This window comes from Sminthopsis crassicaudata, chromosome 5, assembly GCF_048593235.1.
Source record: "Sminthopsis crassicaudata isolate SCR6 chromosome 5, ASM4859323v1, whole genome shotgun sequence".
NCBI lineage: Eukaryota > Metazoa > Chordata > Mammalia > Dasyuromorphia > Dasyuridae > Sminthopsis > Sminthopsis crassicaudata.
This window is the reverse complement of record NC_133621.1, coordinates 172410130-172422415: the sequence shown is the minus strand read 5'-3', so window position 1 is coordinate 172422415 and position 12286 is coordinate 172410130. Positions and strand designations below refer to the sequence as shown.

Here is a 12286-nt window from a genome sequence, read left to right as displayed (position 1 = left end):
ATTTTTAACCACTAAGAAGATAGGTACCTCTTCCACAAAGCTATCTTTCTTCTCTAACATTTCTCGTAGTGTCTGAAGAATTTTAATGCAGAGCTTTTCTTCTTTCTCCATGAGCTTCTTTGTATGATTAATCAACCTTAAAAATAAAATAAAATAATAATAAATCTTTCAAGTTAGACTCCACATTTTCTCTAACTTTATAAAAATAACAAAGGATAAACTATAGTTATATTACTACCTCAGAAAAAAAAACAAACAGGTAGCTGTTTTTAAAAACTATGAAACCAAACTCCAAATAACTTAATCTTTTCCAACATTTAAGTAATAAACTGTTTTTTTAACCCTGAAACATATTATTTTTACCATTAATTCATATCTCATCCTCAATCCCGACAATAATAGCTTTCTATAGTAATTTTTAGTATTTGTGATGGGATGTTGATTTCACAATTGGTCATTATAAAATTAATCTTTAAGATGATCCTATGAGGATTATTCTTCCCATTTTATAGGTAGAAAAACTGATGCATAATGCAATAAAGTGATTTGAACATATAAACCTTTAAGTCATAGTACTAAAACAAGGTTAATTTTCCAACCCATAAGTGAAAGTGATTCAATCCAGAGACATAACATTTTAACCCCTAGGACTGTATATAGTACTTTGCTTTGTAACTCTCTCATGAATTTACTATGTAATGTTGAGAATTGTAGCTATCATTTCATCATCTTATATTTATCATCCATATAAGCAACATGAGATCAGGAGCTATCTTACATAAATTTTCTATCTACCTAAGTATCTATCAAATAGCTCTGCATAAAGTAAGTCTTGTATAAATTTTTCTAAGTTGTTTTTCTTCCCTCATCATTAAAAGGTAAAATGCATAGAAGCTACTTATGAGAATATCCTAAAATTCATAATAAAATGAGTAAATGAATAAAGCTATGGATAGTAGATTATTAACACATAATAAAGAAAATTTTAAAGGCCACATGATAGAATCACACTGGAAATCAATCAAGATAGTCACTTGGCACATTCAATTCAACTTCTGAACATGCATTTATAAAGCACATTCCAGTAAAATTTAGTTTAAAAAAATTTCTGCCTGACCTTTCATCACAATTTAGCTTTACACTCATTTTATTACTATTTTGGGAGTATGAGTTAAAGCAGTGTGGTATAGTTGATAGAGAATCAGCCTCAAAGTTATGGAGACCTGAAATTAATTCAAGACTGACACATACTGACTTTGTTGCTTTGGTCAAGTCATTTAACTCCCAATGCTCCATGAAATTCTAAAAGACTTTAAGAGTAAGTGTCAAACTATAAAAGTGGAAGGAATTTCTTCATGGGGGCTTCTTTCTACCAATAAATCAGAAGTTTTGTCAAAGAAAAAAATTTAAAGCGTGTTATGCATTTTCAATCTTAGTATGAATTAAAAAGTAAAAACAGAAACCAGGGGACATTTTCCAAATAATAATACTCAAAACTTAATTTTTTAACAATAATTTTTTTAACTAAATCCCAGATGCTTTCACTTACTTGGACATGAAGGCACCACATCTTATTCTTGCATCACTTCCCTCAGGAAACAGAAGTTCTGGGCTATATAGCACATCAACCAACACTGAGAATTCAGCCTGCATCATTGGACTAAACTGCTGCTCTAAAGAACCTACTACATCCTAAGGAATGAAGTAAAAGAATTGTAGGTGAAACTTCAGATTTCCTTTCCTTTCTATAAGGTGTAGGACACACAAAGATAATGGGCACACACCAACATCCCCAAAGCAGTCAGTACTACACACTATGCCCAATAATTTTATTCAGGCTTTTGTCATCTAAATTACTTTAAGAATTTAAGTCTTCTTTCCCCAGGAAGATAATAAGCTCCCTTGGAACAAATTACAATAACTATATTCTATAACGGTAGATTACTAAATTTGAGTGTTTCTGAGTCTTGATTAGCTATTCAGTTCCTGGCATTTATTTTACTATTTTTTTAACCAGTGCCAAACACTGCAGTTGTGATTAATACTGCTTTATAATATAGTTTAATGTCTAAAAGTACTTCTCTTTCATTTTATGACTTTTTAGTGTTCCTTTCAAATTCTAAACATTTTTTTACTTCATATGAATTCATTTATTTTATAGTTACATATGTTTATATGTATAAAGCAATCTCTTGGTAATTATACTGATCTAGCAACAAATCGATGAAAGAAATTGAAATAATATAATATTTACATTGTCCTAGCTGTGACAATGACTTTTAATTTTATGTATTTCTTTCAAGAAGTAGTGTTTTTAAAAAATTTACATAAATCCTGAGTGTGGCTTTGTAGATTGATTTCCAGATATTTAATGCATTTTGTAGCTACTTTGAGTGGGGTATATTTTCCTATCATTTCTTTCTAGTTTTGTTATGGCTATATGGACATGTTGACTATTTTAATGGATTCTTGTTGCAACCTGCTATTTTGCAGAAGTTATCAATCTCTCAGTTACTGTCCTTGATGATTCTTTGAGGTTTTCTAAATAGAGAATTATTGTATTGCAAAGACTGATAATTTTATTTCCTCTTTTCTCATGTTTATGCCTTAATTTTTTTTCTTTTCTTATTGCTATAGCTAGTATTTCTAAAACTATGTAAAATTAATAGTGGATATCACCCATTACAAATAATGTTACCTTTGGGTTTAGATATACATATTTTTCAGCATATTACAAATGGTCCTTCAAGACTAATGCTAAATTTTTAGTGTTTTCAGCACAGAAGGATATGTAGTACCAAAAAAAAAATGATGTATTTTGCCTAAAGAGAATTAAAAAAAAAAAAAAAAAAAAAAAACCTAAGAATCAAAAGAAATAGTACTTCCAGACCTCAAACTGCATCATAAAACAAATCTTCCAAATGATTTGGTACTAGCAACAATAATATGTCTTGAACTTTTATAATGTTTAAACAAAGAAATAAAAAAAATTGATCAATGGAGGAAACTAAATATCAAAAAACATCAGCAAAGTGTTCAATGAATAATGAAGCCTAATCCTCCTACTCCAGCACTTATCTTAATCTCTTGATCTTCTTAACACCAATATATTCTCTTTCTGCATCTCTTCTCCTCAACACCAGCACCACACTGAATATTGGCTACTTTATCTGGGGGGCATGTCATAATGCTCCTCTCCCAGGGCAAGATATTGTCCTAGAAAGCATATCTGTCACTTGGAAAAGGTAGTCTCTTAAATATATTTCCTAATAAATTCCCAAATGAAAAACCCATCTCACATACCCTAGAGCATAAGAAAACATGGTTCAATTTAATAAACTTTTATTAAAGGCACAGTACATGCCAGGCACAATTCTAGGTGCTAGGAAAATAAAGACCCTGTGATCTCATTCTGAAGTATTCCTGCACCATGCTGATCCCTTTCTTCTATAGCTGGATTATTCTCAGGGCCTATATTTTAGGGAGGGGCTGGAGCTGATCATTTCATTTCCCTCCTGCTTTGCTTCATACTTTTCAAACATCAATACAGTCCCCACCATTTGAGAATCTCCCCTTACCACCTCTCTATTTTAGTTCCCTCTTGTGTGTGGTCTTCTCCCCATTGAAATGTAAACTCCTTGAAAATAGGAACTGTTTTGTTTTTATTCCTTTATTTGTATCCTCAGAGTTCAACATATAGCAAGCACTTTAAAAATTCCTGCTATCTTGCCTAATGGAAATCCATTTGGAAATGTGTAACCTTCAGTCAGTGACATAAGACAAGAGCTCAGAAGGACTAGAACTAATTATATATTTAACTGGGAATCACTAAAAGAGACACAAGAACTGAACCCATTGATGTTTATGAGATCATCAAGACAAAATATAGAGAAGAAAAGAAGAGAATTTGGGACAGAGGTTACTTACAAATAAGAGGTAGGATATAAATGATGATCAGGCAAGAAAGACTGAGAAGAGATTGCCAAGAAGAGAATGAAGAGAGCTGTGCCAGAAAAAAAAAAAAAAAAGAATCAGAAAGAGGTAGTAGTTAATACTGTCAAATATTGCTGAAAGTCAAAGGAGGATGGGAACTAAGAAAAAAAAAATTAGATGTGAAATTTAAGAAGTGATTGTTAACCTTAAGTAGATTTTGCATATATTTTTGTTTACTGAATTATTCACATAGAGAAATTATAATGGTAAAAGCTACTCAACCATTTTGCCAACAAAATTTCCTATGTAACATTTTAAGAAAATTTTTTTCTGATTGTTTAATAGCATGAATGAACGCCATCTTTTTTTTTCAAAAATTTTTCTATGTGCCTATGATGCTGATATAGAAATTATTTTCTGTCTTGTCAGTATGATTTATTAAATTGACAATAGCATTCTAAAGTTGTCACTCACGTCTAGAATGTTTCCCTCCATATTCCCACCTCCTCACTTCCTTCAAGGCTCAGTTCAAATTCAACTTCCTATAGAAGGCCTTTCTCTTCCCTCTCACTCCTGCTAGTATCTTCCTTGTGAAATTACCTTATATTTTGTTGTTCAATTGTGTTCTACTCTTTATGACCCAAAGTCGTGTCTTTTCATCATTTTAATTAAGCATTTTTAGCAATTTAGCAATTTAATTTGCTGTTCCATGGGGTTTTGTTGGCAAAGATGAGGAAGTGGTTTGCCATTTCCTGCTTCAGTTTTGTTCAGGAAAAAAATTAAATGATTTGTCCAACATCACACAGCTAGTATCTAAAGTCAGATTTGAATTCTGGTCTTTCTGACTCTAGGTCCAGCACTCTAAACACTTCTATCCACTGCTCTTTTCAGCTGCCACATATATCTAAGTATTTACATGTTGTCTTCTCCTTCCTCCCTCCTTTAGAATATGAGCTCCTTGATGACAAGGGCCACTATTACTTTTTGATTTTTGTTGTATCTCTAGTACTTAGCAAAATAGTTAGCACTTTATTAACTACTTAATAAATTTCTACTGGCTAAATGATTTAGTAAGAATAAGCAAATATTTGTGATATGATGCTAAATTACATAATTTTAATTTTTTAATTAAAAAAACTTTCATTATCAAATTTTTAAAAATATTTCATTTGATGTTATGGAATATTATTGTATAAGAAATGACCAGCAGGATGAATACAGAGAGTCTTGGAGAGACTTGCATGAATTGATGCTAAGTGAAATGAGCAGAACCAGGAGATAATTATACACTCCAACAACAATACTATATGAGGATCAATTCTGATGGAAGTGGCTATCTTTGGCAATGAGAAGATCCAATTCAGTTCCAATTGATCAGTGATAACAGAACCAGCTACACCTAGTGAAAGAACTCCGGGAAATAAATGGGGACTGCTTGCATTTTTGTTTTTCTTCCCAGGTTATTGTTATCTTTCTAAATCAGATTTTTCTTCTGCAACAAGAGAACTGTATAAATATGTACACATATATTGTATTTAACATGTTTAACATGTCTGAGACTGCTTGCATCTAGGGGAAGGGATGGAGGGAAGGAAGGGAAAAGTGGGAACAGAAGTGATTACATAGGACAATGTTGAAAAATTATCCATGCATAAGTTCTGTCAATAAAAAGCTATAAAAATATTTCATTCGATATTTTATGCTAATATCTTTAATGATTTAGAACTGTGTATTATACTAAAAATATTTCTGGGCAAAGATCTGGGTTTATATTCCACTTCAGATACTAGCAAGTAACTAGCAAGTCACTGAAACCCCTTGTGCCTCTTATAACTTCTCTAGAGTTTATTTATTAAGTCATAAATAGATTGCAATCTTCCATCTGCATCAATTCAGGGAATCCTTACACTGAAAATTCTCCTTACTGACACAAGCAAAAATCATTTGGACATTCATGAATTTTTTAATGGCATCTCTATAAATTTTGGGGTTAAGTGACTTGCCCAGGGTCACACAGCTAGGAAATGTTAAGTGTCTGAGACCACATTTGAACTCCAGTCCTCCTGAATTCAGGGCTGGTGCTCTATCCACTGCGCCACCTAGCTGCTCCTCAAGCTTATCTTTAGTTTAAAGATAAATGTTTTACAGAAGGAAGTGTGTAATGTATCATTTTTCTTTATGTCATGAAATAGTCCATACAGTATGTTGCTTTTTAAAAATAACTTTTTAGCAAATTATATGGTTTTTCTGTCTCTGAATGCTTTCTGGTGTGATTTCATCTTTATCAATATCCCACCTGTTGTAATTTTTAAATACCATGGTACATTTTAGATTACTCTTTCAGTTTGGATCAAATTAAGTTTCTCTGGCTTAAATATCTTTTCATGCAAATTTTATTTCTATACATTTTATAAAATTTTTAAAAACTTTAGATAGTTCATTTACACAAAACATTCCATTCTTAAATCATTTTATTCAAACTTTCTTATTTTTATTACATCTGATATTAATTTAAATAAAAGTATCCCAACTAAAATTAATAAATTAATAACTATATAGATTTATTCAATAAGGATTTCACTTTTATCACAGATTTTTATTTTCTATTCTACCTCTATCATCTCTTGTTTTTCTTCCTTTTTCTATTTTTCTAAAACATTCCTTCTAAATCTTTTAGTGATTTAAATACAGTGCTCTGATGATTCTCTCCATCCAAAAACTGTTTTTCCTTGATTTGAGACATGCAAATTATTTTAAATACATATCTTTTCTAGCTAGAATGTTTTTTTTATTCAAACACTTCTATTAAGGATATGTTTACATCCCTCAACTTCTTATCATTTTAGTTATGAAATTTTAGTGTAAGAGAATTGAACTTGAGTTTCCTCTTATTTTTTAAGGTACTTTCAATTTGCATTGTTGCTTTTTTTTTTTACCATTTCTTCTTCTTTCATAATTTCCTTTGAACATATTTTTCAGACTCTTCTATTTTCCTAAATTTTCTTGGATTTCAGTCATCCTTAGATTGTTGCACCATTAACTATCCTCTTAATCTGTTGCTTGAATCTGTCTTCTTTTTCTAATTCTTCAAATATTTTGGAGATTTCTGAGCCAATTTTTCCAATTAATTAGTGTTATCTACATTTAATTTCCCATTATACTATGTCTGTTCCTGGTTTTTTCTATTGATTTTTGAGTTTTTCTATTATATCCTCAACACTGGCCATCCTAAAAGTATATAGACAGGTAGGAGAACAGAACTAAAAAAAAAAAAAAAAAAAAAAAAAAAAAAAAAAAAAAGTATCCATGAAACCAGAGAAAAGAGAAAATTCAAGAGGAAAAGGTAGACAAAAGTTTTAATGCTATAAGGAATTCAAGAAAGATGAGGACTGAAAAAAGGCCATAAAGTTTTACAATTGAGAGAACATTGGTAACTTTGTAAAGAGCAGTCAAAGATGGATGTAGAAGTCAGAAGTCATTACCACAAAAAATGAGTGTAGAGGAAGGAGTAGCCTATGTAGACAGAATTTTTCCCCAAAAAGGTTTGGCATAGAAAAGAAAAATGGGACAATGGCACCTAGGGGGAATAGTAGAATCTTACAAAGTGGCTATAGTGAAGTTGGGTCCAGTAACCCTTCAAAAGTGAAAAGATCAATGGCTCTGTGGTCAGACTTGGGTTTAAATCACACTCAATACTACCTTTATGACCTTGAAAAATCACTTAGTTTCAGTTTTCTCATAAATAAAATGAGAATTTTGGACTAGGTAAAATCTTCCAGCCCTACATTTTTACTATGATCTAGCAAGTCATTTAGCCTCTTCACATTACAATTTCCTAAACTACAAATAAGGGAGTTGAACTAGATGACCACTAATGATTTTTCCCACTTAGAACTAATGATTCTGTGAATGTGTCAAATTTTATAATTCTTCCAATACCTCATGCCTAAAACTTCAGTGTTATCTTTGAGATCTGTCTTCCCCTTCCCTTCCACTCTGTCAGTTTCTTCTATCAAATCTTTCTCTAAACTTTCACTTGCATCTATATTCTCCTTTTCAACTTCATGTGCTACCACTTTAATTTTGGTTCTTATTAGGTCAAACTTTTACTGTTGCATTTCCTAAGAGATTAAGTGATTCTATGCCCTTTACTTTTCCCACCAAATCTGTTGTACACAATGATACCAGGTGAAACTTCCTATAGAACCACTTGATTATAACAATCCCCTGCTTAAATTTTCACCAATCTATACTGCTTACTAACAAGTTCATTTTATAGTTCATTTTGCACAACAAAACCAAACATGAATGGTGTTATCTCACTACAAAATACAAATGTGAGATATTTACCTGTAACTTTTCAATTATATTTCTATAATCCCATGCAGGCCCTCCCAAAGCTTCTTTAAAACGTGGTCCACTACGAGCTGACATTCTCCATCCCATAGCTGCTCTCTGTACCATGTTGGAATGACTCTTCATGAAAAGAGTATTAACTTGGCTGTCCAAATCCACAGGAATTGCAATGCCACGATTCTTTGCTAGAGAAGGAAAAAAAAAATGAATATTTCCTATCTTAATAAGATGGAGGATATTTTTAAATACATTTTTAAAACAAGCCAATAATTATATGTTAGCAAAAAGGAAAAAATGATGAAAAAGCAAACAAAAGCTTGTTTTAATATGTATTCAAAAAACACAGAAATATTAAGAGCTATTAGATAAATCCTATTTTATATCCAGTAGAGAATACCTTTCAACATTTCTTCCATATTCATTCAAATATTTATTAAGCATCTATGTTCTTTTATGAGAAATATAGCATAACTTTTCAGGCAAAAGTAATCAATTATGGTTTTAACAGAAATCTATAGCGTAATATAGGAATTTCTATATACAAATATACTTGTCAGGCTAATTTATCATGGGCATTGAATTAATTCAATAATTCATCTGAACTAACTCATGTTCTTGGTAATATTACAGAATAAGAAAACAATTGTCCTACAGTAAGGAAATATTTCAGTGATAGTTTAACAACTTATTTTTATAACAATTACTATTTTTTCTTCTATGAGTTTTTAAATGATGCAATATGTAGTATTTTGAGACAATCATTTTTGTTTAACCTCATATCTCTCCCAGAAACATAAATTCTAGCATACCAACAAATACGGTACTGCACAATTCTGTTAAGTATTTGAAGCTAAAAATTGTATTAATGTTTAAGTAGTAATCCAAAACTATAATTTCTCAAAAATTTTCAACTAATTAAAATTACAACAGATAAAAAATAAAATAGGACTGCTCTTTTAATCTACTCTGATTTAATTTTAAAATTAATTTCCAGTTGAAAGAGCTATGTTAAAGGAAAAACTCACAAAATTCCAGTGTGTTTTCTTTGTAGTTTGAAAGAAAATAATTACTCATGTGTCATACTCATTATTTCAAAAACAGAAAATATATATAAATATTTTTAAGCTGGAAATCAAATATCAACATATTTACTTTTAACTCAATTGTCATCAACATATAATATATTATATAAGAAGCTGAATTTTCTTCTGTAGGATTAAATCATTAAGTTTAATTTAGCAATTAAATTTTCTAAAAGATTAATTTGCAAATCATGCTAAAATGCCTCAGGATGAGGAAATTACCAAATTTTAATTTTTAATCCCCAAGTAAATTGCTTCATAATATTGGAAAGGCTTCAATTTTCAAGACTATATTCACTTAAAAATTCAAAAAAGTATTTGGTGACACAGTTTATGTTTGATATACATATAAAAACACTTAGAAAACCAATCAAATTATCAGAAAGCATTCATTTCCAAAAAAAATTAGGTTAACAGATATGAAACACATTTGTCAGCTGCATCTTTCTTTCTTAAGAAGCTTTATTTTTAGTGTTTTGCTATAATCTGCATTTTGAAGGGAATAGAAGTTTATTTGGTTACAGTCACATAGTATATCAGAAAATGAATGAAAACAGAGGCCATTTAGTCTAATCCATACCTGGATAAGAATTCTCTCTATCAACTAACTGATAATTTATCTATCTTTATTTGAAGATTCCTATTCACATCTGTGTAGTTCTAATAAGAAATTTCTCACTATATTACTTACATTATATCTCTTTACTACTTCTCTACACATTTGCCAATCCTTCCGGTTTCCTCATATAGAGTTCATGTGGGCCAAAGATTTGAACTCATCAAGGGCAGATAAATATTCTCCCATCTCTTGACTTGAGTATCAGCTGCCTATTAATTATTTTCATTCTGTTCTATACAAAAGTAGAGATAAACAGTGCTACCTTTTTTCAGTCATCCCATCAACCATAAGTTTCTTTTTTAATCTTTCAATTTCCCTCAGTATAACTTAAACACTAATTTTCTATCCTTAGTATTACTTGTCATCTTCATCTCATTTTGTTTTAGAAAATACTTTTCATTTCAGATTACATAATCCTCCAGAATCTGTCCTTGAATCTACCTATCACAAAAATGAGGAAAATTAGATTTGGTAGGAGAAAGTAGAAGAAACGAAAGGAGAGAAGGTTAAGATTGGGAAATGGAATTTCATATTTCTCAGTTTAGGTCATGTAATTCCCAAAAGATTGTGTGTGTCTAAAATAGGATAGAGAAGCAGTTCATTTAAGCTAAGGAGGTCAAGATGATAACAGAGTTGACAAAATAAATATTGAAGTTCCTGAGGATGATGAAAGCCAGCAAATAGCAATAAGGATAACCAGAGAGGATAATACAAGTATACCATATGGACAAAGTTATGACATTAAAGTTTTGTGATATGCAAACCCTCAAAAAGCTCTAAAAAGCTTATGAATTTCCAAAAGCAAAACCAAAAATCTCAGGATGCTCATTAAATTTAACATAATTAATGATTTCAAGTCATTCTTTACACAGGATTTTAAGCATGTATAGACACTAAGAAACAATGAGCAATAAGCTACCTAAAAGATTTGTATTTCAAATAAAGCAAGAGAGTACTTTCTGTGAAGGTTCTTCCTCAGATACTTTATGAACTTAATTTACTAGCTCATTATCTTTTTCCTAAGTAAAGGTTTTTTCTGTAGGTATTTAACATAACATATATTATTTCTGTTGATGTCCTGGCATAGCAATTACATTCCTAAAGTGAGAAAATAGACATTGGCATATATGTACAACTAATATCACAATGCAACACAAATAGGGTTATTGATTGATGTTATTTGATATTGATGCTTATTATAGTTGATGGAACTGCTTTCCCAATTTAGAATTCAATCAACAAATCATTAAATAAAAAAATTTAATTTAAAAAATCGTTTATTTTCTACTGTAATTTAAACTCTTTTCACTCTGTAATACTATTGTGCTGGAAGAAATCATGAATAGTATATTTTATAGGACCTAGAGAACATACGTATGAACTGATGCAAAATGAAGTGAGCAGTACCAAAAGAATAATTTATACAAGAACAATATTGTAAATATAAACAATTTTAAAAGACATAAATCACAATTCAAGAGAACTTATAATGAAACATACTATCTACTTCAAAGAGATGTGCACTTGCAGCACAAAGGCATTTTTTGCTGTTTATGTTGGTTTGTGTTTTACATGACCAAAATAGGGATTTGTTTAGCTTTAGCAATGTTTGTAATAGGTTTTGTTTTTCTTGTTTTCTCAGAAAAGGAGGGAAGAAACAAGAAGAGAATCAAAATACTTAAAGCAGCACTTTATGTAGTATCAAAGAACTGGAAACAAAATAGATGTCTAGTAACTGCAGAATGATTAAATAAATCATGGCACATAAATGTAATAGAATTTTAGTATGCTGTAAGAAATAATGAACATGACGAATATAGAGAATCATGACCAAACAGATGAAATCATGAGAAATTAAGCAAGCAGAGCTAAGAAAACAACAAATACAAAACAATTAAAAATGAGAATTTCAAGATTATAGAGAATAAGATAGATCCTAAAGAAGAGGTGTGAGAAGACATTTACATCCATTCCTTTGCAAAGGTTAAATGGAGGTGGGAAGGTATCCAATGGTGTGGAGCACTTAATAAAATATCAGATGTTTTTATGAATTAATCAGTTTTGCTGAATTATTTCCCCTTCTTTTTATGATTTAACATATTTCTAATCAGAAATGGTTTTTCAGGAAGAGGAAAGAAAAGACATAGAGGGAAAATTTAGGCAATATGTATGTGTAGGGGTGTGCGTGTGTGTGTGTCTATCTTTGAATAATGAATGGCCCATACAATGATCCACAAGAATTCCAAAGGACTAATGATGAAAAATGTTATACACCTCCATAGAGAGAACTGATACA

The 12286-nt window shown here is 30.6% G+C and overlaps 1 protein-coding gene across 2 annotated transcripts in view; it reads right to left on the bottom strand.

The window, feature by feature from the left end:
• The window catches only part of ITPR2 (inositol 1,4,5-trisphosphate receptor type 2), a 507042-nt gene that overhangs the window by 214344 nt on the left and 280412 nt on the right, over positions 1-12286 (bottom strand). For both annotated transcript variants that reach the window (XM_074268787.1, XM_074268789.1), the window contains exons 35-37: positions 8284-8474; positions 1550-1692; positions 28-136 (exon numbers count right to left, since the gene is read on the bottom strand). In XM_074268787.1, coding sequence (XP_074124888.1) covers positions 28-136; positions 1550-1692; positions 8284-8474 — 443 coding nt within the window. The remainder of the gene's footprint in view (positions 1-27; positions 137-1549; positions 1693-8283; positions 8475-12286) is intronic.